The sequence below is a fragment of the Corythoichthys intestinalis genome, chromosome 3, assembly GCF_030265065.1.
Source record: "Corythoichthys intestinalis isolate RoL2023-P3 chromosome 3, ASM3026506v1, whole genome shotgun sequence".
NCBI classification, from domain to species: Eukaryota; Metazoa; Chordata; class Actinopteri; order Syngnathiformes; family Syngnathidae; genus Corythoichthys; species Corythoichthys intestinalis.
The window spans coordinates 25738253-25763499 of NC_080397.1; the positions used below are offsets into that span (position 1 = coordinate 25738253).

The window sequence follows — 25247 nt, forward strand, 5'->3', positions numbered from 1 at the left end:
AGGAAGCGACCCAAGAATGTCCCAAAATGAATAGAAAGTGACGTAAAATCAACAAGAAGTGACCCAAAACGGCCCAAAAATAACAGGAAGTGACCATAGACAGAGTTTGACTTTTGTGGTGGGGGCAAAAATGTTGATGACCCTGAAATTCAGTGTCAGGCTGTCAGCAATAAAATTAACTTACAAGATATATGCTCGGATAGTAGCTTAGCCCATTGTCGTACATACAGGAATCCCAGCTGTGTGTTTGTGAGCGCGTGTTTTTCTGTGTTACCTAGTGGAGAAGTACACGCCGCATCCTATTTTTTCTTTGTTTCAGGTGTTCTTTTTTTTTTTTTTTTTTTTTTTTTTGGGCGAAGCACAGCAAATGACCGTCTCGAAGGTGCTAGTCACATGATCTGTTTGAAAGAAAAATTTGACCCATTAAAATAAATATTTTTGGGGGTAGGGATGGGAATTGATAGGATTTTTACGATTCCGATTCCATTATCGATATTGCTTAACGATTCGATTCTTTATCGATTCTCTTATCGATTCTAATTTGGGGAAAAAGAACAAACGTTTTGATTGGCATCGAGTTTGTTTATTCAGAAGTCACAACCTTACAAACTCACAACGAGATCAAAAGAGGCCCAAAGCCTCAATGTTAACTGTGGCAATAAGTGGCAAAAACACAAGAATGTGTAACATTTTACTGAAACATTTATCTAATAGAAATAAAAAATATTGGTATATTGGCAGATAGGTTTTTGCTCTGCCTTTGGCAATATGTGTTAAAGCAGGGGTCCCCAAACGTTTTCCTGTGAGGGCCACATAACTTTTCCCTTCTCTGATGAGGGGCTGGGGTCAGTTTGTAACAGAAAAAGTGTGACGATTGCAGAAGTGCATAAATGTAAAAAAATATTGTTTTTCAGAAAGCCACAATCAAATAACCCTTTCTGGATTCTTTATAACAATAATAATAACAATAGTTAATAATAAAAACACTATTAATTAAATAGATAATAACCAAATAACCCTCTCTGAATTCTTCAAGGAAAAGGCCAGAAAATAAATAACACGATTAAGAAAAAAAAAAAAAAATTCAAAATGGCCGGACCAAATGTGGAGGCGGGCCGTATTTGGGCCGCGGGCCGCAGTTTGGGGACTTTTGGTTAACGTGTATTATTTTACCATTACATTGAATTGCATGCCTTTTAGTTTTTGTGGCGCTTACACGCTTAAGTGGGGGCGCCCTTGCGCTTCCTCACTTGAAGAAGAACGCGCTCACGTGAAGAAGATCGCGCTAACACCCAAAGAAGAAATGCCGCATCCAAGTGAGTGGGCGAGTTAGTGAGAGAGGGAAACACTTCTACGAGCCAACGTTCTTTGTTAATGTTAATATCTACAGAGGCAACGCCTGTATGTATCATCTTTTGTGTTGCTGTTGTTGTGTTTCCACTCGCGATCGGACACTTAAATCCAGTTGTGTAGTGGTTTGCACGATGTGCTAATGCTAGCGAACGAATGCTAACCATACTGTTATTAGCAGCTCATCATCGCTGATTTACGTTGATTCAAACCTGTTTGTTATTGGGGACGAAATTGATTTGTTTCATTTCTATTCTTAGTTTCACTCTTCAAGTGATGGTTGAATAAAGTCAGCAAATCTCCACCTTGCAATGACTGCAAGTCGCTTTGCTGTAATTTTTCCTCGTGAAGTGAAGACACACTTTCGAGCGTTTGAACCTACGTGCTGTCATTGTTATGTTTATGGCTGCAATACTCGTGTTTACCCGTCGTAACCTTTCATTTTCACACTCTTTCCTGGTGAAGTGTAGTCAAACTTTGGAGCGAGTGGTTCTTGGCGCCATGCTAGTTTGATGCGTCTGGACAACAAGACACGTCACGACGCAATACGCGTCTTTAGGAATCGTTAAAGGGATCGTAAAGGCTTTTTCATTGTGATGTCGAGGCCTCGAAACACTCGGAACCGGTTCCGAATTGGAATCGGATTTCGATTCCCATCCCTATTGGGGGTCGTTTCATTCATTTTTGTTGTTTGTTTTCATGCTTTACTTTTATAGACAGCATTTTGCCGGCAAAGGCTTAATTTTAAATTCGTATATCGGAAAGTCAATTAAATGACATTACATTTCCACCACCTCCTTAATCTCTGTGTATGGAAGTGACGCAAAAATGCCCCAAAATCAATAGGAAGTGACCAAAAATTCAACCTCAATCAACATGAATGCACAGAAATGCCTAAAAAAATAAAGGAGAAATGAGACAGCAATGCAAAGCTATCAAGGAATGACAACATAGACAGGGAGTAACCAATGCCCCAAAATCAACAAGAAGTAACCTGGCAGGCTAACACTACCAGGAAGTGATCCATAAATGCCAATAAATGAATGAGAACTTACCTAAAATTCAACCTCAATTAACAGGAAGTGACACAGCAATACAAAGCTATTAAGGAATGACACGATAGACAGGAAGGGACCTGGAAATGCCCTAAAATCAACAGGAAGTGACCAAAAATAAATAAATAATAAAATCACCACGAATGACCTACAGGAGTTAACTGACCTGCATGAACGCATTCCCATGTAATTTCTCTAGAAAAAGCATTAATTATAAATGAATGATAACAAAATTAAGATTTTTTAAATTACCCTAACTACTCACTTGTCGTATAAAAAGGGTTTAAAACACCCATTGATGGTACAGGTCATTCGTTTATTCGCCCCTCCCAATCCAAAAGGTTTGGACATTTCACGCCGTCCATGGCAGCCAATGAATTGCCAATAAAGGGTTAAAGCACAATTCCAGCATTGTCCCAATACTTTTCCCTCCAGAATCTTACCATGCTTATTTTTGTCTGGACCAAGCAGGACACGAAGAAAACATCCAGGCAGTAGCAAACGCTCATGGAGGGTAAACAGCGAATCCTTAGCGATTTCGTCTATAAAAAAAATAAAAATAAATAAATTTTAAAAAAGCTACATTTTCAAGCGGAACGACGTCAGTTAACTCCAACGTCGAGTTGACATCGCTACCTGACTCTGGTATTGCTTCTCCAAGGTTAGCATTTTCATGTGGCCGTCTGCCAAACTGGAATGAACAGCAACAAGTAAAAATGCGGGGGAAAACACCCAGCAAACCGTCGCTTACCGCCCGAGTTGGTCCACCGAGTCGCACTCGGTGATAAGTTCAAAATCTGCCAGCGCGACGTTTGGCCACAAGCCCACCATCACCATCAAATGCACTTCCCAAACACTCAGCAATTCCTAAAAGTCACAAGGGAGGGAAGAATCTCATAGGCACATGCAAATTCATATATTCACATTAAGAGGTGCGTAGTAACGCGTTACATTTACTTAAGTTGAGTTAGTTTTGTACTTCTAAGAGTAGTTTCATCACGCCGTACTTTATACTTTTACTTGAGTAGATGTGTGAAGAAGAAACCTTATACTTACTCCGCTACTTCGGCCTCCACTCGAGTCAGTAATTTTTCCTCTTGTCTTTATTTTTTCCAGGTCAGTGGCTCTAACAGTTTCACATGTCACATGACCCCATGATACCAATCAGACGTAACAATTACAATACAGTTACATGACATTACAAAACCTTAGTCGAGTCCTATGGTCACGCCGGCATGATCAATCACATGGCATCTTTAAAGTGCCCCAAAGGATAAACTATTTTACATACGAGTAAATATGGCTGCACCGTGTAAGTGCCGATTTCAAACTCTGAGTTTTTATTTGGCACAGACAGACCACAGAAAACCAGATATGTGTTCATTTTAATTTGATAGAAGATGTGTTTATCTGTGAATGTTTGTGCACAAGACACTATGGGTTACTCTTGCTCTTGGGACTTGTCAGATGACGTTTCATTTCTTTGTATTTTTCCAGTTGGAATTGGATAATTTTGGTCTGTTTTTTGGACCTATTATAGAATTGACTATGGAAATGTAATAGGTTGGTGTGTAATAATATAAATCCAGATAGATGATATTGTGCTGTGAAAAAATATATACCAGTTACTCAGTGCTTGAGTAGTCTTTTCACCAAATACAGTTAGGAAAATAAGTGTTTGAACACCCTGCAATTTTGTTCTTCCACAAAGTTCTTCCACTTCGAAATGATGGGCGAGTTTGAAATTTTCATGGTAGGTGCTTGTCCACTGCGAGAGACTAATTTAAAAAAAAAAATCAATAAATTACAATGTATGATTTTTTAAAAACAATTTATTTGTATTATACTGCTCCAAATAAGTTTTTGGACACCTGAGAGAATCAATGACAATATTTGGTACAGTAGCTTTGGTTTACAATTACAGAGGTCAAATGTTTCCTGTAATTTTCACCAGGTTTGCACAGACTGCAGCAGGGATTGTGCAGCACAGCTCCACACAGATCTTCTCTAGATCAATCAGGTTTCTGGTCTGTCACTGGGTAACACAAGCGTCTGCGCTCCCTCCAAAGATTTTCTATTGGGTTTAAGCCTGGAGACTGGCTAGGCCCCTCCAAAACCTTGATATGCTTTTTACAAAGCCACTTCTTGGTTATTCTGGCTGTCCACTTTGGCCCATTATCATGTTGGAAGACCCAGTCACGACCCATTTTCAATACTCTAACTGAGGGAAGGGGGTTATTCCCCAAAATCTCACAATACATGGCCCTGCTCATCCTCTGTAACACCTCCCCTCCATGCTTCACAGTAGGGAGGCTGTTCTTGGGATGGTACTCATCATTCTTCTTCCTCCAAACAGTATGAGTAGAATTAAGACCAAAAAGTTCAATTTTGATCTCATATGACCAATGACTTTCTCCCATGACTCCATTGGATCATCCAAATGGTCATGGCAAACTTAAAACAAGCCTGGACATATGCTGGTTTAAGCAGGGGAACATTCTGTGCCATGCATGATTTTAAACAATGACGTCTTAGTGTATTACCAACAGTAAGCTTGAAAATGTTGGTCCCAGCTCCTTTCAGGTCAGTGACCTGCTCCTCCTGTGTAGTTCTTGGCCAATTCCTCACCATTTTTAGGATCACTGAGGCCCTACGAGGTAGATATTGCATGGAGCCCCAGTCCGAGGGAGATTGACACTCATGTTTAACTCTCTTCCATTTTCTAATAATTGCTCCAACGGTGGATCTTAAATTACCAAGCTGCTTGGCAATTGCCCTGTAACTCTTTCCGACCTTGTAGAGGTCTACAATTCTCTCTCTGGTGTCTTTGGACAGCTCTTTGGAGTGTATGGGGTGGACAGGTGTTTATATGCAGCTAACCGCCTCAGACAGGTCACAGAGTTAGACACAAAAAGTCCACCTCCACTCCACTTATTTTGGAGAATAAGTGGAGGTGGACTTTTTGTAAGCGACTAACAGGCCTTTGAGGCTCACAATTCTAGCTAATAGACAGGTGTTCAAATACTTATTTGCAGCAATATAATACAAATACATTGTTAAAAAATCATACACTTGTGATTTCTGGATTTTATTGATTTTAGATTGTCTCTCACAGTGTACAAGCACTTAACATGAAAATTTCACACCCGTCCATTATTTGTAAGTAGGAGAACTTGCAAAATCGCAGGGTGTTCAAATACTTCTTTTCCTCACTGTACTTTTTTAGTTGAGTGATTTTTTTTTTTTAATGATTATTTTTACTTTTACTTGAGAAGTGCCGTAGTTTGGACAGCCATGCTGAATGTTCACATCATCATTGCTAATGTTAAGTTTGTTAGTCTTTTCTGATTGATATGCAACACTGGTATGATAACACAGTACAACCAAAGGTTGTGCTCTTCGATATTTTGACCCTGGTTGCAGTATAGTTTTTGACCACCAATCTTACATATGGCTCGTTTACGCTAGCCTACAATCATAAGAGCAAGAAGTGGTTAAGTGTAATTCACAACATGTCATGGCTTTATGTTTTTCAACAAGATGAACAGATGAACGGTTCACGACGCAGCTAGCGCTCCTAAATCCAATTTCGGCTCGTAACTCAAGATAGAATGGCGACGCCAAATTTGCTGCCGTCCACCAAAACCTGTGCTTTTATCTCGGGAAAACGGAAAGGTTAGCGAGTTTTAAAAGCAATGGAGAGAGATACTCCACTTACCTCTGTGTCAAGAACGTACACCAGATTGCCCACCACCACCATTTTTTTAACACCTGCAAAGTGGAAAAAGAGTCAATTTTTGGATCACACAACAAACAAACAAAAAATCACACATTCAAAACCCACAACCAGTTTGGACAAATATTTCCCATTATATTTCAAATAGCTCCAGTCATTTGCAATAGACCGGCGGGTTCCAAACCCACAAGAACTTTTCCATCCACTCCACTCCATCCACAAATTTGACATAAATCAGTCTCTCTTCCTTTCTTCTTTTTTTTTTTTTTAAATAATCCGACCGGCCGATATGAAAGAAAATCAATGTAAAACTGTTATTTCCGCTAAGATGCAGCCGCGCCTCCTGTTGTCTCCTGCACTAGTATTCACCCCATTCTGATTGGCTAAATGGTCATTCAGTCATTAAATGGTTGTTATTTGCATTTACTAGATATAATGCTTAGACTGAGAACTGCACTTTTTGTATTGTTTAAAGATAAAACAAAATTAAATTACTTTAGTTATATTGAAATTTTATTGTATTTATTGTGAAAAAATTCAGGGAGCTATTATCGAATTTTTCATTTTACTTTAAAAGAGGTGCTGCTGAGCCTGAGAACTCCCCTGTATTTTTGTTGTGTTGTATTTTATGAGGAAAAATTTCAGAGAGCTATTTATTGAACCTTTTATTCAATTTTATAAGAGATGTGTCTGAGTCTAGGAAATTCAGGCACTTCTGGAGCTATTATTTTCTATTTGTGTGATTCAATAAACAAGCTTTAGGCATTTCAATGAAGTCCACTGTTTGCATTATTCCATTTTTTGACGCCAATTTTTACACTTTTACTGCAAATGAATTTCGGCTCCAAAAATCTGATATCAGCCCCTCTAACAACTAATAATTGGTATCGGTCCTGAAAGACCCATACTAGTCAATCTTTAGTAAACTATACGGGAAAAGACCCAAAAATCAACAGGAAGTCACCCAGAAATGCCCAAAAATCAACAGGAAGTGGCCTAAAATCAACAGGATGTGAACTGAAATATACAGGAAGTGACACAGGAATACCCCAAAAAAATAGGAAATTACTTGAAATTTACAGAAAGTGATCTGGGAATGCCACAAAACATACGGGAAGTGAACCAAAATCAACAGCAAGTGACCCAAGGAATGCCCAAAAATGTACAGGAAGTGACCCTTACAGTAAATGCCCCCAAATTAATAGGAAGTGAAGCAACATCTACAGAAAGTGACCCATAAATAGCCCACAACCAAATGGTACTGACCCAGCAGAGCAAAGCACGCCCTAGCACTTTTTCAAGGAAATTGCTACTTCTAGTAATTATATAGCCGTTTCCACACCTGCGATCAAAGAGTTGTCCACAGAATGAAGAAGGCACATGTTGTTTTGATAAGGGTTCACGGTCCAGTGAGTGACGGCGTGTTCCTCAGCTCCCTGTTGAGGAGACAATGCTAAATACGGCACAGGTGGCGGCCATTTCAAAACATTTCACGCGGACACCAACACAACCGGGGGGGGGGGGGGGGGGGGGTGTAAGCAATTGCAATATGACATCAATTTGGCATAGGAGCCACGTACTTTAGGAGGACCGAATAGTGCAATATTATTTACTATTCAGTCTCTGTGATGAATCATATTTTCCTGACTATAAGTCACAATTAATTTCATACTTTGGCTGCTTTACAGGTTAGTGTCAGATAAACTGCCCATCCTTGCTGTTCATTTTTACCCTTGTGATGATGTTTGTTTGGTCGCCTATTCCAATGAATTGTGAATTTAAATGGTTCAACTTTATTCTTTACGAATAAGGCAATTAACTGCGTTAAACTTAGAGGAGTTCCTAAAAATCGATTATTACATGCATCACGATTCGACATGTGACAATTCGATTACGATTCATAAAGGTTCAAAAACGATGTTTTTCCCTCATAACTTTCATAACATCAATACCGATGCTATTTATTACTATTTGTTTATACGACCAAAATGAATAGAATCAGTCGTATGAATTGATCTTTGGCGTGTAACCTCTAACAATTTTTATGTGTGCTCATCATAATTTCTAGCTGTTCTATAAGCATTTTATTTGTTACTGCAGTCCCTGTAATCTGTAAAAAGAGGTCTTGTTTTTTTAATTCTATTTGACTCAAACAGCATTACTCTTGCAAATGGATATTAGATAGTTATTTGCTCGCAGCAAGGATAAATCAGCAAGGAAGAATGAGAGAGGTAAGCTAGGTAACCCACCCAGCCAACATAAACCACTTTTAGGTTACAACCTCCCAGTTAAGAAACATTGATTAATTGCATAACAATTACCATTCTGTACAGACAAAGTAGAGCAGTAGATTGTAAGAAGAGGTAAAGAACAGATGGAAGTTGATAAGCATGAGCAGAGCTGAATTAACTATCAACAAAGGATGTCCCGATTTTGGAGGAATGGGCCAAAATACCAGCAACAGTGTGTGAAAAGCTTGTGAAGAGCTACAGAAAACGTTTGGCCTCCGTTATTGCCAACAAAGGGTACATAACAAAGTATTGAGATGAACTTTTGGTATTGACCAAATACTTATTTTCCACTCTAATTTGGAAATAAATTCTTTAAAAATCAAACAATGTGATTTTCTGGGTTTTTTTCCGCATTCTGTCTCTCATGGTTGAGGTTTACCCATGTTGACAATTACAGGCCTGTCTAATCTTTTCAAGTAGAACTTGCACAATTGGTGGTTGACTAAATACTTATTTGCCCCACTGTATGCAGTGGTGGACTTAACATATTATTGCTAATTGTACCTGCGTGTACCATTACATCCCTAATATATACATTGTGTAATAACCTATAGTCCAGAAAATACGGTACTTAATAAACAAAAATTAAGCAATTTTTTTAAATGATACACTTTCAAGTTTCTGTTGTGAACAGTATTGTAAAACGATGATATTAATTATAAAAAACGTAGCTATTTGAAACATAGTCATAGATTCTGATTGAATTTTGTGTGGGACAACCTCCATGCAAAATTGTACCAACGGCGCACTCACCCCGATCAATAAGTGGATTTGATTGGCCAAAGTGAAGGCAACTGCCTTGCTGCAACTACGGCCGTGATACGTGACAGTGGAGCAGAAGTCGATCTTGATCAAACTTTGAAGCTGCGTCCAGAAACACACAATGACGGCACTGAACGTCAACTGAAAACAAAGTTTGGCTTACCTCTTTTAAAGCGGCCATGTCGGTCTTTTCGACAGCTGCCGCAAAAAGACAAAAAAAAAAAAAAAAAGGAATCAACAGTGATGAAAGTGAGACCCATTTGGAGGTGACGAGCATCCTACCCGTTTTGATCTTGTCCAAAGGAAGGTTGCTGATGTGGAAGAAACCGTCCGCTACCACCACAAAAACATGATGCAGGCCTGCACAAAACAAAAGACGACACACAAATCCAGACTTTTACTCAGTTTTAGTTGTGAAAGATTTTATGGCTGTATTGTCCATCCCTGAGACATTTCTAAGATTTAAAAAGTTTTCTTTTGACCTGGTGATGCCTTGTTCTCCTCTATGACCAAAGCGTGGTACGTTTTCCTATCGTCCTCATCATCGTCGCCCGCTTTGACAACCAGCGCCTGGAAGACCAAAACTAAAGAGATCAGGCAATGCGTCCAGACAATTCGTTTCAGAAATAAAAACTGGTGTTTCAATGGAGGTGCCATCAGTGTTTGAATCACTTTCGCTACCAAATTATATTGCAACCGAAATCTTTTGCGGCCAAATAATTATTTGCCACTGAATTTTCAGCAAATTTATTTAAACCAAATTATGTTGCAACCATGTTTTAAACGACCATATGTTTTCGCGGCCGAAATCTGATGCAATTTTTTATTTTGCAAGCAAATTTGTTTGCGAGCACATTTTTGCAACAGAATTTTTTGCGACTGTTTTTGGTGCCCAAATTTTTTCAGGACCATTTTTTTTGCAACTGAATTTTAATGCAGTTAAAAATTCAACTGGGAAATCACACTCTAAGATGGCGCAGATTTAGTTCCACGTTTCTCCGCCAAATGTGTTGCAAAAATCAAAAATGAAAAACAAAAAAAAAAAGTCCTACCCTGGTTAGAAGGATTCTCTTGAGTGGAACAAAGACCAAGTGCAGGTTGCCGTTTCTCTCGCACACCAACAAAAATTGCCCTTCCAGGCACACATCCACAGCGTCCACAACGCTTTCTGGAAGTGGAAAATCAAGCACTTATGAATGTCTACGTACACATGGACAAAATTTCCTTAATCCAGTTAGTTTTCAGAATATAATTATGATCAGATGCACTGTTTTCACGGACTCTAAAATATTAATCATTTTCAAAAGTGTGTAATAAACAATTAGCACATTTATATTTTGCATTTTTTTACTGTACCGAAAATGAACCAAACCATGACCTCAAAACCGAGGTATGTACCGAACCGAGATTTTTGTGTACTGTTACACCCCTATTTGTAGCCCAAAAGGTTATCGATATGCTCCAGCCAAGAATAAATATACCTTTTTAAAAAGGTGTCACTGCTTAAATGGAACCAACAGATTGCTACCAAAATCTTCCATCTAAATGGTGTCTATGTTAGTTAGCCTGCAAGACATACAATTCATTTTGACTGGACTGGATGTCAATGGCACAAAACCAAGGTCTCTTACTGTTCATTTTAGGGTATTTACAGGTTACTTTCTGTGGCTTTTGAGTCACCCCTTATTCATTTGAGGACATTCTTGAGTAACTGTTTTCAGTAACCCAAAACCAACAGGAAGTGACGTGTAATTACCCCAAAAATCAACAGTAAGCAACCCGTAAATGCTCCAAAATGAAAAGGAAGTGACTGAAAATCAACAAGAAACGACGTGAAATGCCCCAAAATGAACTTATTGCCTGGCATTGGGCACGTCCAGTCCCAGGGGTCAACAATATAAATGGCCTGGTGGCCTGGACGTACTTTGAAAACTGTCAGGGCCACCAGAATGTTCCAAGCACTGGCCCAGTGGGGCCAGTAAAAATAATGTGTCGATTTAAAAAAATATATACATTGTATACACACACACACACATATATATATATATATATATATATATATATACACACATACAACTATATACACACATATATATAAATATATACACATTAGAAGTGTGCAAAATTTCCGATTCTTAGATTATTCGCGATTCGGCCATGGAAGATTCGAGAACGATTCACAAACATCCAAATTCCGATTATTGAAATATGCCAAGTAAAGCTGAAGTACAACACACTCAGCGCGCCGCGCGGTCTTCGGGACAGAACGGAGCGAGAGTAGCTAAACATCATGCTTCTCATTACCTGGCCCTTCAGGTAATGCCAATGCTCAACTCACGGCTCTAGCTCAACTCATGCCACGAGATAAAAAAACCACAACAACATACCTGACTGCTGCTGAAAAGCTGCTACAAAGTACATCCACATAATGTTACGTTAGATATCATTTATATAGGACTAGATGCAATATAGATTCGGTTGCGTTAGCAGCACATCTACAAAAAGCTAGATGCGGGTGTTAGTAAACGGCCGCCATCTTAAAGCAGTACACTTCCGTGCAAGGCTGTTGTAGCGAACCTTCCAAGCAAACCTAATTAACTTCTTATCTAAAATACTCCTAAATCGGTAAAATATTGACTTGAATCTATCTTTAAAATAGTTTTAAAACTTTCACATGTCGAAAGTAGACAAAAGGGAAATTATGGAATAACGGGAGCAATTTTAACAACTTTAACGGTTGATTCACAACATTAAATTAATTGAATGTAGTTTAAAGCGGCTGATACAGAATGGGGACTGGAGTTTTTTATTTAATGTTATTTTTGTATATTTGTTTACTGCTATATGTTAACTTCATACTGAAATAGTAGTTTGGTTTAGCCTGAGAGTATTTTTTAATAATTTTGGAACTGATGTACAAAACATTAAAAAAAAAAAAAAAAAACGAGGGGGGTGCATCAATAATCGTTTTATAATCAAATCGGAGCCTCTGAATCGTTATCGTAATCGAATCGTTAGGTGCCCAAAGATTCCCAGCTCTAATACACACACACACACACACATATATATATATATGTTTCACATTAATTCCCAATCAATAGTTCCCTGTTTCATGACATTACGCTATCCAGCCGTTGGTCTCCGGGAGGCATAAACACATCTCGTTCGCTCGCACGCAGCCCGATTACTGCTGCTGATTGATTTTCAGTATCTCAGTACCCATCTAACGTTATACTACAAGATGACATGTTTCTGAAACCCCCAGCACTAGGCCAAGCACCGGGGAAAAAAAGACCACTCAAAAGAGAGAAAGTCCCTGGAGGAGTTGAGGGAAAGCGGAATCCAATATGAAAAAAAAAAGGGAGAGAATGTTTCAGCACCACTGGCGAGACTGCTGGAATTAGCTCGGCTACGATGAAGCAAAAAAACAAGGTTTACTGCGAGGATCAATGGCCTCATATGAAGACAAGTAAGTTAGAGAAAAGTTAATGAGTATGAAACCTATCGTATGAATATGAGATAATTCATCCGCGTGACTACGGAGAAAATAATATCGTCATAACGACAGTCTAGCTTGAAAATCGTTAGCCATAATTGCCTTAGTCATCTCTTTGACCTCTACATTGTTGCCACGACAACAGAGCCGTGGAGACTTCAAGAGGGTGGTAAGGGGAAGACAGGAAAGCTTCACCCAGGCACTGGCCCGCCTCCCCCTGAGCTCCCAAGAATAAAATGTGTTTGTGTGTGTGTTTGTTTGAAAACATTAAAATATGTGTAAGTAAGTGGTGGTCAATGGAGTCGATTTGGGTTTATCTATGTTTCTAGTTGGGTTACTTGTGTTCCGGGTTGGTACACCCTGTTAAGTTGTAAAGAGGTAAATAAATGCATACGCCACATGCAAGTTTGTTTGGGTTTTTTTTTACATGCTGTTACGCTAAAATTAATGGGGTTTTTTTTAAATGTTGTTACACTAAAATTAAAATAATTATAAACATCAGTTTAACGCAAAACTCCCTGGTCAAGTGACTAATGGACTCAAAATCTGTCTGGTATGACTGCACTCCACAGGGTGCATGAGTTAGGCTACAAATTAAGTTTGGTCTTGCTTCTGCCATATATTCTGCTCACTGTGCTTCTACTAGCTTCCGGGAATAACAAAAACGCACGTACTGACATCACAGACATGCATGGTAAAGACGGTTTGTACTGAAAATTTGGAATAAAGTGTTTTCATGCGCCTTGATAGGATTAGCAATTGACATAAACCACCCATCTCGATTGAAATAGATGTCATGTAAACATAGCAAATCCTTTGATGCACAATTGACTGGACCCTACACTCTCCCATAAGTAGGTCAAAAATGACCCTTATGAGAAACAATGTGTTTTTATGCCATTTTGGTTAAGAATAATCACTTGTGCACTATTAAGTATTATATTTAGAACCAAACAAGAATGATTTCATGTTTGAAATATCTTTATTTTTCACTTTTTAACATTTTTGAAAAAGAAAATTACAAGAATGGTAATGGACTTCATCCCCTCTTGTATTATACCATCAGTGATGTTTTGGGGGAGACAGTGGTGCTAAGGCCCTGACCAGGGCTGGCCCAGGCCATTTGGGGGCCCTAAGCAAAATAATGCAAAGGGACCCATATTTTTGGCCAACCATTTTGTCACAGTGTACTGTGAAACCCATACATGCAATCCAACCCATACGTCCATACTTTGTATATTAATCATATTTTGTTGCACTGCATACTTCAAACTTCTCACCCCAAATGACATGTAATGACAAGAAAATGCATGTTTGCATGGATAAACGGCAATGCGCGCCACATTATTCACGATGCTCTATTAACAATGTATAAAATGAGGTTGCCAGATTGGGGGCCACCTAGTGGTCAGGGGCTCTAAGCAGCTGCGTAGTCTATGTATAAACTGGGCGGCCTTGGCCCTGACCGACTTTTGAAGATATTGTGGATCTGTGTTCTGCCCTGGTAACTTGCTCCAGTAGGAGCCCTACCAACTCATTTGGTTGGCCATGATTTGGACACTTTCTTCTTCAGAAGACACATAAGTGGAATCTTGTGAGTCAGATTGATCCTGTTCAGTTGGATCTCCAGGTGGACGATTGCCACTGCCACTTGGACAGTATTCTGGGTGTTCATCTTCAGACATTTTGGACTCTGGGTTTAACCCCGTCACTGCTTATCCATAATCCAGGAGGGGCTGGAATGTGAAGGTGTGTCCAGTGGAGGTTGGTTTTAGAGGCACTGTAGCCAGGTCCACCACAAGGCTTCTGAAGGAAGTAGGGATCAGAAGGCAGGCCCAACGGAAGGCAATTAAAGAACTTGCCACTACAGCAGAACGGAGCAGTCAGTGGTTGTGGCTCAAACGTAAAGATGTAAAATGGGCTGCCAAATGACTGCATGGTGCCACCGCACACCACACACCTGGGTCTGATCATCCTGTGGTGGGCCATCCTCGTCAGAGGGTGTCTTGTTGAAAGTGGCCGAAACATCCAATGATGTCTGAGGCAAGCAACTGATGATGCGGTGCACCAGTGGCACCACCTGATCATTGCCAAATTCCACCCCATCCAAGAGGACAACTCCAATCTTCGATTGATGTGCTGAATATTAGGGATCTTTAACAGCTCGTCCTATTAAGAAGTCTGGGTCTTCATCTTCAGACATTTCGGACTCCGAGTTTAACCCTGTTACTGCCTATCCATCATCCAGCATCTATAAGACCAGCTGTGTATCTAGCAGCCACGACACCTTGGATTAGGGAAACATACTATAAGAGTAATATTTTCAATGGATCAGTAGGTAGCTATATAAATAAATACATACACAGTCATGTACAGTAATGTTAATTAACTTAGCTAACCAGTGTTTGCTAGTCATGAAGTAGGCTAATTTGTTGATAAATATTAATAACAGTCATGAAAGACACACACATAAAATATTATATGAAGATAATACTTACACGTATCAGCTCTTGCTGTGTAAAATAATCTTCCTGAGAGGTGACACCTAGTCTGTGCGGTCCACGGTTAATTTATTCCTGACAGCCAAAGTTGAGAAGAATCAAAGGTTCCCATTACATTCCATTGAAAATGCATTCGTTTTTGATCCACTTATGAAAGCTTGGGGTAGTGATACAAAAACTATAATTTCTTCAAAAGTATAAAAGGTCAATTAAAAATGTTAATGGCATTAAATCGAAAACTTGTTGTTTGAGGAATACCTGAATATGAAATGATCACAATTTTTCATTACAAAAAAATATTTCAAGAAAAAAGCCTCACCAGGTCATTTTTGACCCACTTATGCATCTAAGGCAGGGGTCCCCAAACTACGGCCCGCGGGCCGGATACGGCCCGCAGCCACATTTGGTCCGGCCCCCTGAACAAAAAAAAAAAAAAAAAAATTGTAAAAAAAAAAAAAAAAAAAAAAAAAATTTTTTTTTTTTTTTTTTCCCCAATAGAGTTATTTATCTCCTGGCTTTTTTCTGTGAAGAACTGAGCAATGGTTATTTGGTTATTATCTATTTAATTAATACAGTATTATTATATTATATTATATTACATGATATTATATTATATTATATTATATTATATTCAGGGGTGCACTTAAGTGGTCCGCACATGCGTACTGGACGTAGACAAACGCGCTGGCCCTCAACGGCTTCCATACGCTTTTGCGCACCGATGGCTGACCACTCTATTTGCGGCGGACACAAGAAAATAACTTCTCAAAATGTCGATGAGGCAGGCCACACTGAGTAATTACTTCCGTGTTCCCCCACCCTTGTCAAAAGACAGACAGACGACAGAGACTTCACCGGAGCTACCGAAAAAAAGGACTTTTGCTGAAAAGTGGCTACAGGAGGTACCATGGTTAGAAGCGAATGATGCTCGCACGGAAATGCGGTACAAAATGTGCCGTGAGAATCCCAATGTCGCCGATTAGAGCAACGCATTTTATGTAGGGTCAAAGAATTTCAGCCATCCAAACTTTGAAAAGCACGAAAAAAACAGAGAGCATGTGGCAATTAAGCAAACTATCAATGTCAAACAGGACCCCACTCGCCCTATGGACATGTGGTGGAATAGGGCGGAATAAAGGTAATGAACAGCGACATGCACTGACAAACGTGTTTTTGCTCGCATTTTACAAAGCTAAACATGCACGTTCAATGAGGTCTTATGAGGAGGACATCCCACTTTTAAAAAGGCTTGGAGTTAATGTGGGAGCCGCATAATGCCCTTTATTTTGAATTGGTGCTTTTATGTTTATTTCTTTACATTTCACTTCAAAGTAATGGCAATTTTGTTGTGCCAGTTGATGTTAATCAAGCATTAACTGTTAATATAATTAATCAAAGTTAATTGGCTCTAAGTAAAGCTTGTCATAAATTTATCGCATCAGGTGGGTCGGCTCTCAAGCTCAATGAGGACCAAGTCACATCTCCAGGTCCTCCTCTGAGAACCTGGGCAAAAAAATTATGTGCACCCCTGATTATATTGTATTATATTATATTATATTATATTATATTAAGGGCTGTCAAAGTTATCGCGTTAACGAGCGGTAATTAATTTTTTTCTTTAATCACGTTAAAATATTTGACGCAATTAACGCATATGCCCCGCTCAAACAGATTAAAATGACAGCAGTGTCATGTCCACTTGTTACTTGTGTTTTTTGTCTCCCTCTGCTGGCGCTTGGGTGCGATTGATTTTATGCACCATGAGCATTGTGTAATTCTTGACATCAACAATGGTGAGCTACTAGTTAATTTTTTTGATTGAAAATTTTACCAATTTTATTAAAACGAAAACATTAAGAGGGGTTTTAACATAAAATTTCTATAATTTGTACTAAAATCTATCTTTTAAGAACTACAAGTCTTTCTATCCAGGGATTGCTTTGACAGAATATTAATGTTAATGCCATCTTGTTGATTTATTGTTATAATAAACAAATACAGTACTTATGTACAGTATGTTGAATGTATATATCCGTCTTGTGTCTTATCTTTCCATTCCAACAATAATTTACAGAAAAATAAGGCATATTTTAGAGATGTTTGAATTGCGATTAATTACGATTAATTTTTAAGCTGTGATTAACTCGCTTAAAAATTTTAATCGTTTGACAGCCCTAATTATATTATATTATATTATACTATATTATATTATATCATTTTTATTTTATTTACTTTGGTTCCGTGAAGAATCCAGAAAGGGTTATTTGATTGTGGCTTTCTGAAAAACAATACATTTTTACATTTAGGCACTCCTGCAATCGTCACACTTTTTCTGTTACAAACTGACCCCGGCCCCTCATCAGAGAAGAGAAGGGTTATGTGGCCCTCACAGGAAAAAGTTTGGGGACCCCTGATCTAAGGGAAAAAGTGGCTATGTAAACATAGCCAATGAGAGCAAGGTGAAGGTACTTGGTTCATTGTCCCATTCATAGGCGGAGTTTGACTTTTGGGGCAGGGGGGGCACAACATGTTGATGACCCCGAAACGTAGTGTCAGCAATAAAATTAACTTACAAGAATATTTATAATCATAAGTTGACAGTTAGTGTTTTTTGTTTCCCATCATTCTTGAGGGGAATTCTAAATCAGGCTGCTTAGGCAATACTTTTCGCCAAGATTGTCATCAATTGAATATGGTACGCCTACCGGTGTCATGCTAATGTAGTTACCCCAGTCAAAAATTGTATCCCCTGGGCGGAGCCATATGGAGGTAGATTTGTGTTTTTATTATTCAACCAAAAAATGTCGCTTCAATTAAAAAAATGTGTTTGAATGCAAAAATACATTTGAAAGTCAATGTGTTTGAATGCAAAAATAAATTTGAAACTCAAAAAACTGCCCCCCCCCAAAAAAATGCATGTGAAAGCTATTTGGATTTTTTTTTTTTAATTGAAGTCAAGTTTTTTTGATTGAAACAACTTTTTGGATTAAAGTAATGTTGATGTGTTTTTGGGCCACAGTTTGGCTAGGACATTTGTGTCTATATTATTTAATGAAAAAATAAGCTGCTTAACCCTCGTGCGATGTTATTGTTTTTACCCCTCTCGCGTTATTTTACATAATATGTAAGGCTACTTTGAGGTGTGATAACTAAGTCATTTTTGAATATTTTTTTTCTTTCAACAACTCAAAATGTTCATTGGGGTCTGAGCTATCCATACATATGTAGTTTTTATTTATTTATTTACCCCCCCCCCCCCTTAGGACAACACAAGCCCATAGAAGTACTATGGAGAAAACTAACTGTGCTGTATATATATTAAAAAATAATAATAATTATAATACTTCATTTGACATAATTAGAGCTTTGAATTAGGCAAGAAGTTATAACAACAAAATTGTCTATGCATGAGAATTTTTTTGACAATGACAGTCTTACTGAAAACGCCCCTCTCGTGTTATTTTACATAATATGTAAGGCTACTTTGAGGTGTGATAACTAAGTCAATTTTGAATATTTTTTTTCTTTCAACAACTCAAAATGTTCGTTGGGGTCTGAGCTATCCATACATATGTAGTTTTTATTTATTTATTTATCCCCTCCCCACTTAGGACAACACAAGCCCATAGAAGGACTATGGAGAAAACTAACTGTGCTGTATATATATTATAAAAAAAATAATAATTGTAATACTTCATTTGACATAATTAGAGCTCTGAATTAGGCAAGAAGTTATAACAACAAAATTGTCTATGCATGAGAATTTTTTTGACAAGACAGTTTTACTGAAAACGCCCCTCTCGTGTTATTTTACATAATATGTAAGGCTACTTTGAGGTGTGATAACTAAGTCAATTTTGAACATTTTTTTTCTTTCAGCAACTCAAAATGTTCGTTGGGGTCTGAGCTATCCATACACATGTAGTTTTTATTGATTTATTTATCCACCCACCCACTTAGGACAACACAAGCCCATAGAAGGACTATAGAGAAAACTAACTGTGCTGTATATATATATATATATATATATATATATATATATATATATATATATAAAATAATTATAATACTTCATTTGACATAATTAGAGCTTTGAATGAGGCATGAAGTTATAACATCAAAATTGTCTGTGCATGACAATTTTTTTTTACAATGACAGTTTTACTGAAAACGCCCCTCTCGCGTTATTTTACATAATATGTAAGGCTACTTTGAGGTGTGATAACTAAGTCAATTTTGAACTTTTTTTTTTTTTCAGCAACTCAGAATATTCATTGGGGTCATAGCTATCCATACATATGTAGTTTTTATTTATTTATTTATCCCCCTCCCCTCTTAGGACAACACAAGCCCATAGAAGGACTTTGGAGAAAACTGTGCTGTATATAGATATAAAATAATATAAATAATACTTCATTTGACATAATTAGAACTTTGAATGAGGCAATAAGTTATAACAACAATATTTTCTATGCATGACAATTTTTTTTTTGACAATGACAGTTTTTACTGAAAACGCCCCTCTCGCGTTATTTTACATAATATGTAAGGCTACTTTGAGGTGTGATAAATAAGTCATTTTTTAATATCTTTTTTCTTTCAACAACTCAAAATGTTCATTATCGTCTCAGCTATCCATACATATGTAGTTTTTATTTATTTATTAACCCCCCTCTGCCCCATGACGTTCATCACGTCATCGGGAAAAAACAATCAAAGGCAGTCAATCAATGGGGCTGCTGCAAATATTATTCATAACAAGGTACATAGCGACACCTTGAGGCATTTTTGCAGTACATCATACAAAAACATCACAATCATCGTCTTCGAAGGAAGGATGTTATGAATAATGCTTGCAGCAGCCCCATCACTGCTTTTGTTTTTTTCCCGATGACGTGATGGGGTTTTAACCCATGTGGGGTTGCTATATGCAATAAGCACACAAAGAGACTATGTTGGAACTGTTAAAAAAAAAAAAAGTTCGTATTTGTAATTGTTGTTGTTGTTCGTTGAAAGTTAGTAGTTGCAGTAGTTAGTTATTATTTGTCATAGTTTGTTAGTTGTTCTATTGACATAAATTCTGTTCATCGCTTTCTCCGCTGTGAATCTTCGCTCCATCCTGCGTGAGTCAGTTGGGACCAGGCCCGGAGTGACTAATCGGGAGCTTCTGGACGATTCCAGAAGGGCCGACCGGCCAGATGGGCCGGTCCGGGTTTTATTAAAAAAAAAAAAAAAATTACACTGTTATCATTTTTTGTTTGGTATTTATTTGTGACAGTGTCACTGAGTATAACTTACATTCTGTTACCGCTGTCCCTGTCGGCCGTCTTAAAAAAAAAAAAAAAAAAAACTATTTTTTTTTTCCAGACTCATCCTCACGTGAGCAGACGAAAAATACAGCATGCAGCTCCGCCCCCTAATTGTAGTCTGTATTGAGCCAAATTAGCTGCTAATTCGGTGCTCGGATGGATAAAAAGAGCAAGGGTGGCGCTGAAAAATAAGAATTAAAAAGAGAAAAGCACTCGTGAAAGAATCGGCAAAATGCGCAAAAATAGCTGTTTTTTTTCATGCAACGACCTTGCTGCCTCAAACTACAGAGGATTACAACGAAAGTGGTAAGGCCAGATGGCGAATAAAATGCAACTTGCACCGTGTGATACGACAATATGTAATTGTGGAAACTTTGGCTTCTTGTAGCACCTCACAAGGGATATGTAGCAGCAAGCATTAGCCATAATGAACACACCACAGGTGCAGAGCTGGAAGGTAGGATTGCCATGTCGTTCAGCGAGTTAACATTAGAATTAATGTAATCATTTACGTGGCGTTTTTAAAGTGGAAATGGAAAATGGATAATAGTATCATTAGAAGTTGTTACAATGTGCAATACGTATTCTTTATTTTTCACATTGTTATGTTGCTATGTTTGTTTTATCTGTAAGCACTCATTTTGTTAATATTTGATGTTGCAGAAAAGGTCTTATTGATTCATTTATTTTAGGGCTGTCAAAATTATCGGGTTAACGGGCGGTAATTAATTTTTTAAATGAATCACGTTAAAATATTTGACGCAATTAACGCACATGCCCTGCTCAGACAGATTTAAATGACAGTACAATGACATGCCCACTTGTTAATTGTTTTATGGAGTTTTGCCGCCCTCTGCTGGCGCTTGGGTGTGACTGATTTTATAGGATTCAGCACCCATGAGCATTGTGTAAGTAATTATTGACATCAACAATGGCGGGCTACTAGTTTATTTTTTGATTGAAAATTTTACAAATTTTATTAAAACGAAAACATTAAGAGGGGTTTTAATATAAAATTTCTATAACTTGTACTAACATTTATCTTTTAAGAACTACAAGTCTTTCTATCCATGGATGGCTTTAACAGAATGTTCATAATGTTAATGCCATCTTGTTGATTTATTGTTATAATAAACAAATACAGTCCTTATGTACCTTATGTTGAATGTTTATATCCATCTTGTGTCTTATCTTTCCATTCCAACAATAATTTACAGAAAAATATGGCATATTTTATAGATGGTTTGAATTGCGATTAATTACGATTAATTTTTAAGCTGTAATTAACTTGATCAAAAATTTTAATCGTTTGACTGGCCTAATTTATTTTTCAAATGTATCATTTAATATAGTTTTTTTTTTTAAATCCATTTTTAAATTTGTTCAAAATATGTTGTGTTGCACTTGTTAAAATAGAGCCACCTTGTTAAACAACCATTACCTGCACTGAATTGGAATACACAGAATTACAGTACACGGCTTTAGAGAACACTGAACTTAACACGTGTATGCATAATGACATAATTTTAAATGAGTGGGCCGGTCTGAGGCATGAAATTCCAGGGCCGAAAATGAGTCCCACTCCGGCCCTGGTTGGGACAATGTTCCCACGATCGACTCTTTTATATACTTGACTGAAAAGTTCACGAGCCAATAAGTTTAAAACAAAATTCGAACGCTGGACCAATAACATTTGAGATTCAAGGAAGTACTTTTTTTCCCGTCCCTTTTTTGGGCTTTGATCTCTGCCTTTCCTACGTGTTCACCTTTGATGTTAGAAACGGGGACTGGTGTTTCGACCAATGAAATTGCAGGATTTCAAACAAAACTTGCAACTTGAGTGTGCACACACTCACACAACCCCACGATTTCAAATGACACTAAACTTCCGTCAATATACTTATGCAATTCAATCTTCCTGCAAGTAGCGCGCGTGCAGGAGCGTGCACGAGCATGCACGACCATTCATGGTCATGTGTGACCAAGCAGTACTGCAGCAAGCAGTCGCGGAGAGAAAGAAGAGCACCAATGTTTGCGTTGGATTGCAAGGAAAATCACTAATTGGTCTATGGCGCCACCTGTTGGTTTAGTGGTCCAAACACGCTCAAAGCACGACACGCACATGATTTGACCGCCTTTGAATAGATTCATGCAAAAACCACGGAAATTGCAATGAATTACATCAGGTTTACAATAAATCAAAAATTATGAATTATAATGGTAGTCAATGGTTACACATTATGTAATTTGAACTCATACGTACTCAATTTCTCTAGCCACTTAATGCAACAGTTTAGAAATGACGGCACGGTTTCATTTTGAACGTCTGCCTTTTTTAGCAATCCGGGGGAATTTTCAGATCCCTAGTGTTTTTATTTCTATGCTTACTCTTTGATGTAAAAGAAGAAAGCATCAAAAACATTACAAAATATGTAAATTCCGCATGAGGGTTAAAAAATATATATAGATTTAAAAAAAAAATCACTTCAATCGAAAAAAGAAAAATTTCAATCATAGAAAAAGTTTTTGAATGCGAAAAAATATTTGAGATTGAAAAATTTGCTTTTGAACACTTAATTTTTCATTGAATTTTTTTTCTTTGATTGAAGCAATCCTTTTTGTGTTATGGCTACAGTATATTATGATTAGGACATTTGTGTCTAAATCATTCAACCCCCCAAAAAAGTGGCTTCAATCAAAAAAATATTTTTGGTCAAAGAAAAAAATTAAATTTTAAAATATTTTTTTCAAAAAAAAAAATTTTTTTTTTAAATTATATGCAAAACAAATGACCATCTAAAGTGCTAGAAAAATAATTTTGACCCATTATAAAAATATATATTTTTGTTCATTTCATTCATTTTTGTTGCAGTTGCATTGCTTTTCAACTTTTATATATATTGGAAAGTCAATTACATGCAATTACCATAATTTCCGGACTACAAGCCGCTACTTTTTTCCCCTCAGTTTGGGTCCTGCGCCGTGTGCAATGATGCGGCCAATTTGTGTATTTTTCTGATGGCCGACAGGGGCGCTCGAGCATGGAATGTGGGAGTGAGACACGTGGAACATATGTGTCGAGGAAGACGCTAGTTTGCACTATTACCGGTAGTTTAACTTTGTGCGTTGTGCATGAATAGAGGTGGCGGACCCTCGTCTTTGTGCATGAGTAGAATTGGCAGACCTGCATCATGGAAAATGTTAGAAGAAATTAAATTGGCCATTCGAGTTGTATGGGAAGCTTTGATGACGAGCGGTGAGAGATCGTTTGCCAAGACTCGCCGCATGCGAAGAGCAGCTTTTGCACAGGTTTGCCGGGGGAGCCTGGCAGCGTGAAGCGCGAGGAGGACGGCACAGGCTGGGAGTGAATTTGCCTCATTATGGGAGACATTGAAGGCGACAGCGAAGGAGAGACTGAGTAAGTGCATGGCGAAGTGCATCTGAGCGTCTTCATATCCGACACTGAGGGTGAAGACTTCCATGGTTTGAATGCACAGGAGGAAGATGAAGATTGCTAACAAAGACTTTCATGTTTTTATTAACCAGCACAATTAGCGCTGCACGGCCATGCTGATGCTATGTAACTTCCATGCCCCTGCTATATAACTGGCCTGTTTGGAACGAAAAGTTAAGTTAAATTTTGAAAACTGTATTTCTTTGTCAGTAGCCACGTTTACATGCTGACTTTTATTCATACCGATTCAAATCATTCCGAATGGAAATTTCACACAGCTGTTTACATGTCACTTCATCTATTCCGATCCAGCGTTTACATGTGACTGCCTTTATTCCGAAAGGACGTTTGACAACTGCCGTCTGACATGCGCAGATTAATCAAAACAAAGCGTCACGTTGCAAAACATGGAGATCGATCGTCAGATCAGCTGCTGTTTTAACTTTTCGAGTGGAAACAAAACTTCAGAATGATACGCCGTTCATTTAAAAAGTTGTGTGGGTGCGCTGTGCTTGGAAGCCATGTTGCAAGTGACGTTACTTACGTCACCAAGTGACGTCACCACGTCAGTACGGAGCATGCGCAAAAAGAACGCAACCAGACACCATTCCGCTTCCCTGTTTACATGATATAATTTTACTTCTAATCGGTTTGGGAAAAGGAATATTTCACCCCTGTGAATCGGAATGAAATTCCATTCGGTTTGGGCCTGTTCATTCCGAATGAGGTGTTTATATGGAACACATTTATTCGGTTTGAACAAATATTCCGACTGTAATTGGAATATTTGGCTCCATGTAAATGTGGCAAGTGTCTCTTGTTACTAAGTGGGCACAAGCGGCCTATAGGCAGGAGAGGCTTATGTATGTACAAAATGGTTTTTCCTTTAAAAATGTACTGGGTGAGGCTTGTAATCAGGGGCGCCCAATAGTCCAGAAATTACGGTACACTTTTCGGACACCGGGGGGCTGGCCCCCCAATAAAATCCGCCTATGGTCCCATTCCATAGACATACATCTTGCGTACCAAAGTGAAGTAGCAACAAGATGCTTTGGTAGTTGCCCTCAAAGAGGATGAGCGTCTGGTCGGCGACGAGAAGACCCCAATTGGTGCCATTGATGCAGTAGAAGTGACCTGCTGTCGCCGCCTGTCCAGGGGAGACAAGAAAACACTTCACAATACCTGCTTGAAAAACGTTTATCTTTGTAACTTATGTGAAGTAGGAGTGTGACAAAAAGTTACAGGTAAATTAGTGTCTTTATAGTTCTATCAAAAATAAACAAGTTGCTTCAA

General features: G+C 38.2%; 1 protein-coding gene across 1 annotated transcript in view; it reads right to left on the minus strand.

Moving 5' to 3' along the window:
* kntc1 (kinetochore associated 1) overlaps positions 1–25247 on the minus strand; it is a 144673-nt gene that overhangs the window by 118675 nt on the left and 751 nt on the right. The window contains exons 2-12 of the mRNA XM_057831191.1: positions 24981–25101; positions 10247–10362; positions 9677–9764; positions 9477–9554; positions 9358–9392; positions 9186–9296; positions 7484–7577; positions 6124–6176; positions 3157–3272; positions 3042–3096; positions 2849–2947 (exon numbers count right to left, since the gene is read on the minus strand). Coding sequence (XP_057687174.1) covers positions 2849–2947; positions 3042–3096; positions 3157–3272; positions 6124–6176; positions 7484–7577; positions 9186–9296; positions 9358–9392; positions 9477–9554; positions 9677–9764; positions 10247–10362; positions 24981–25101 — 966 coding nt within the window. The remainder of the gene's footprint in view (positions 1–2848; positions 2948–3041; positions 3097–3156; positions 3273–6123; positions 6177–7483; positions 7578–9185; positions 9297–9357; positions 9393–9476; positions 9555–9676; positions 9765–10246; positions 10363–24980; positions 25102–25247) is intronic.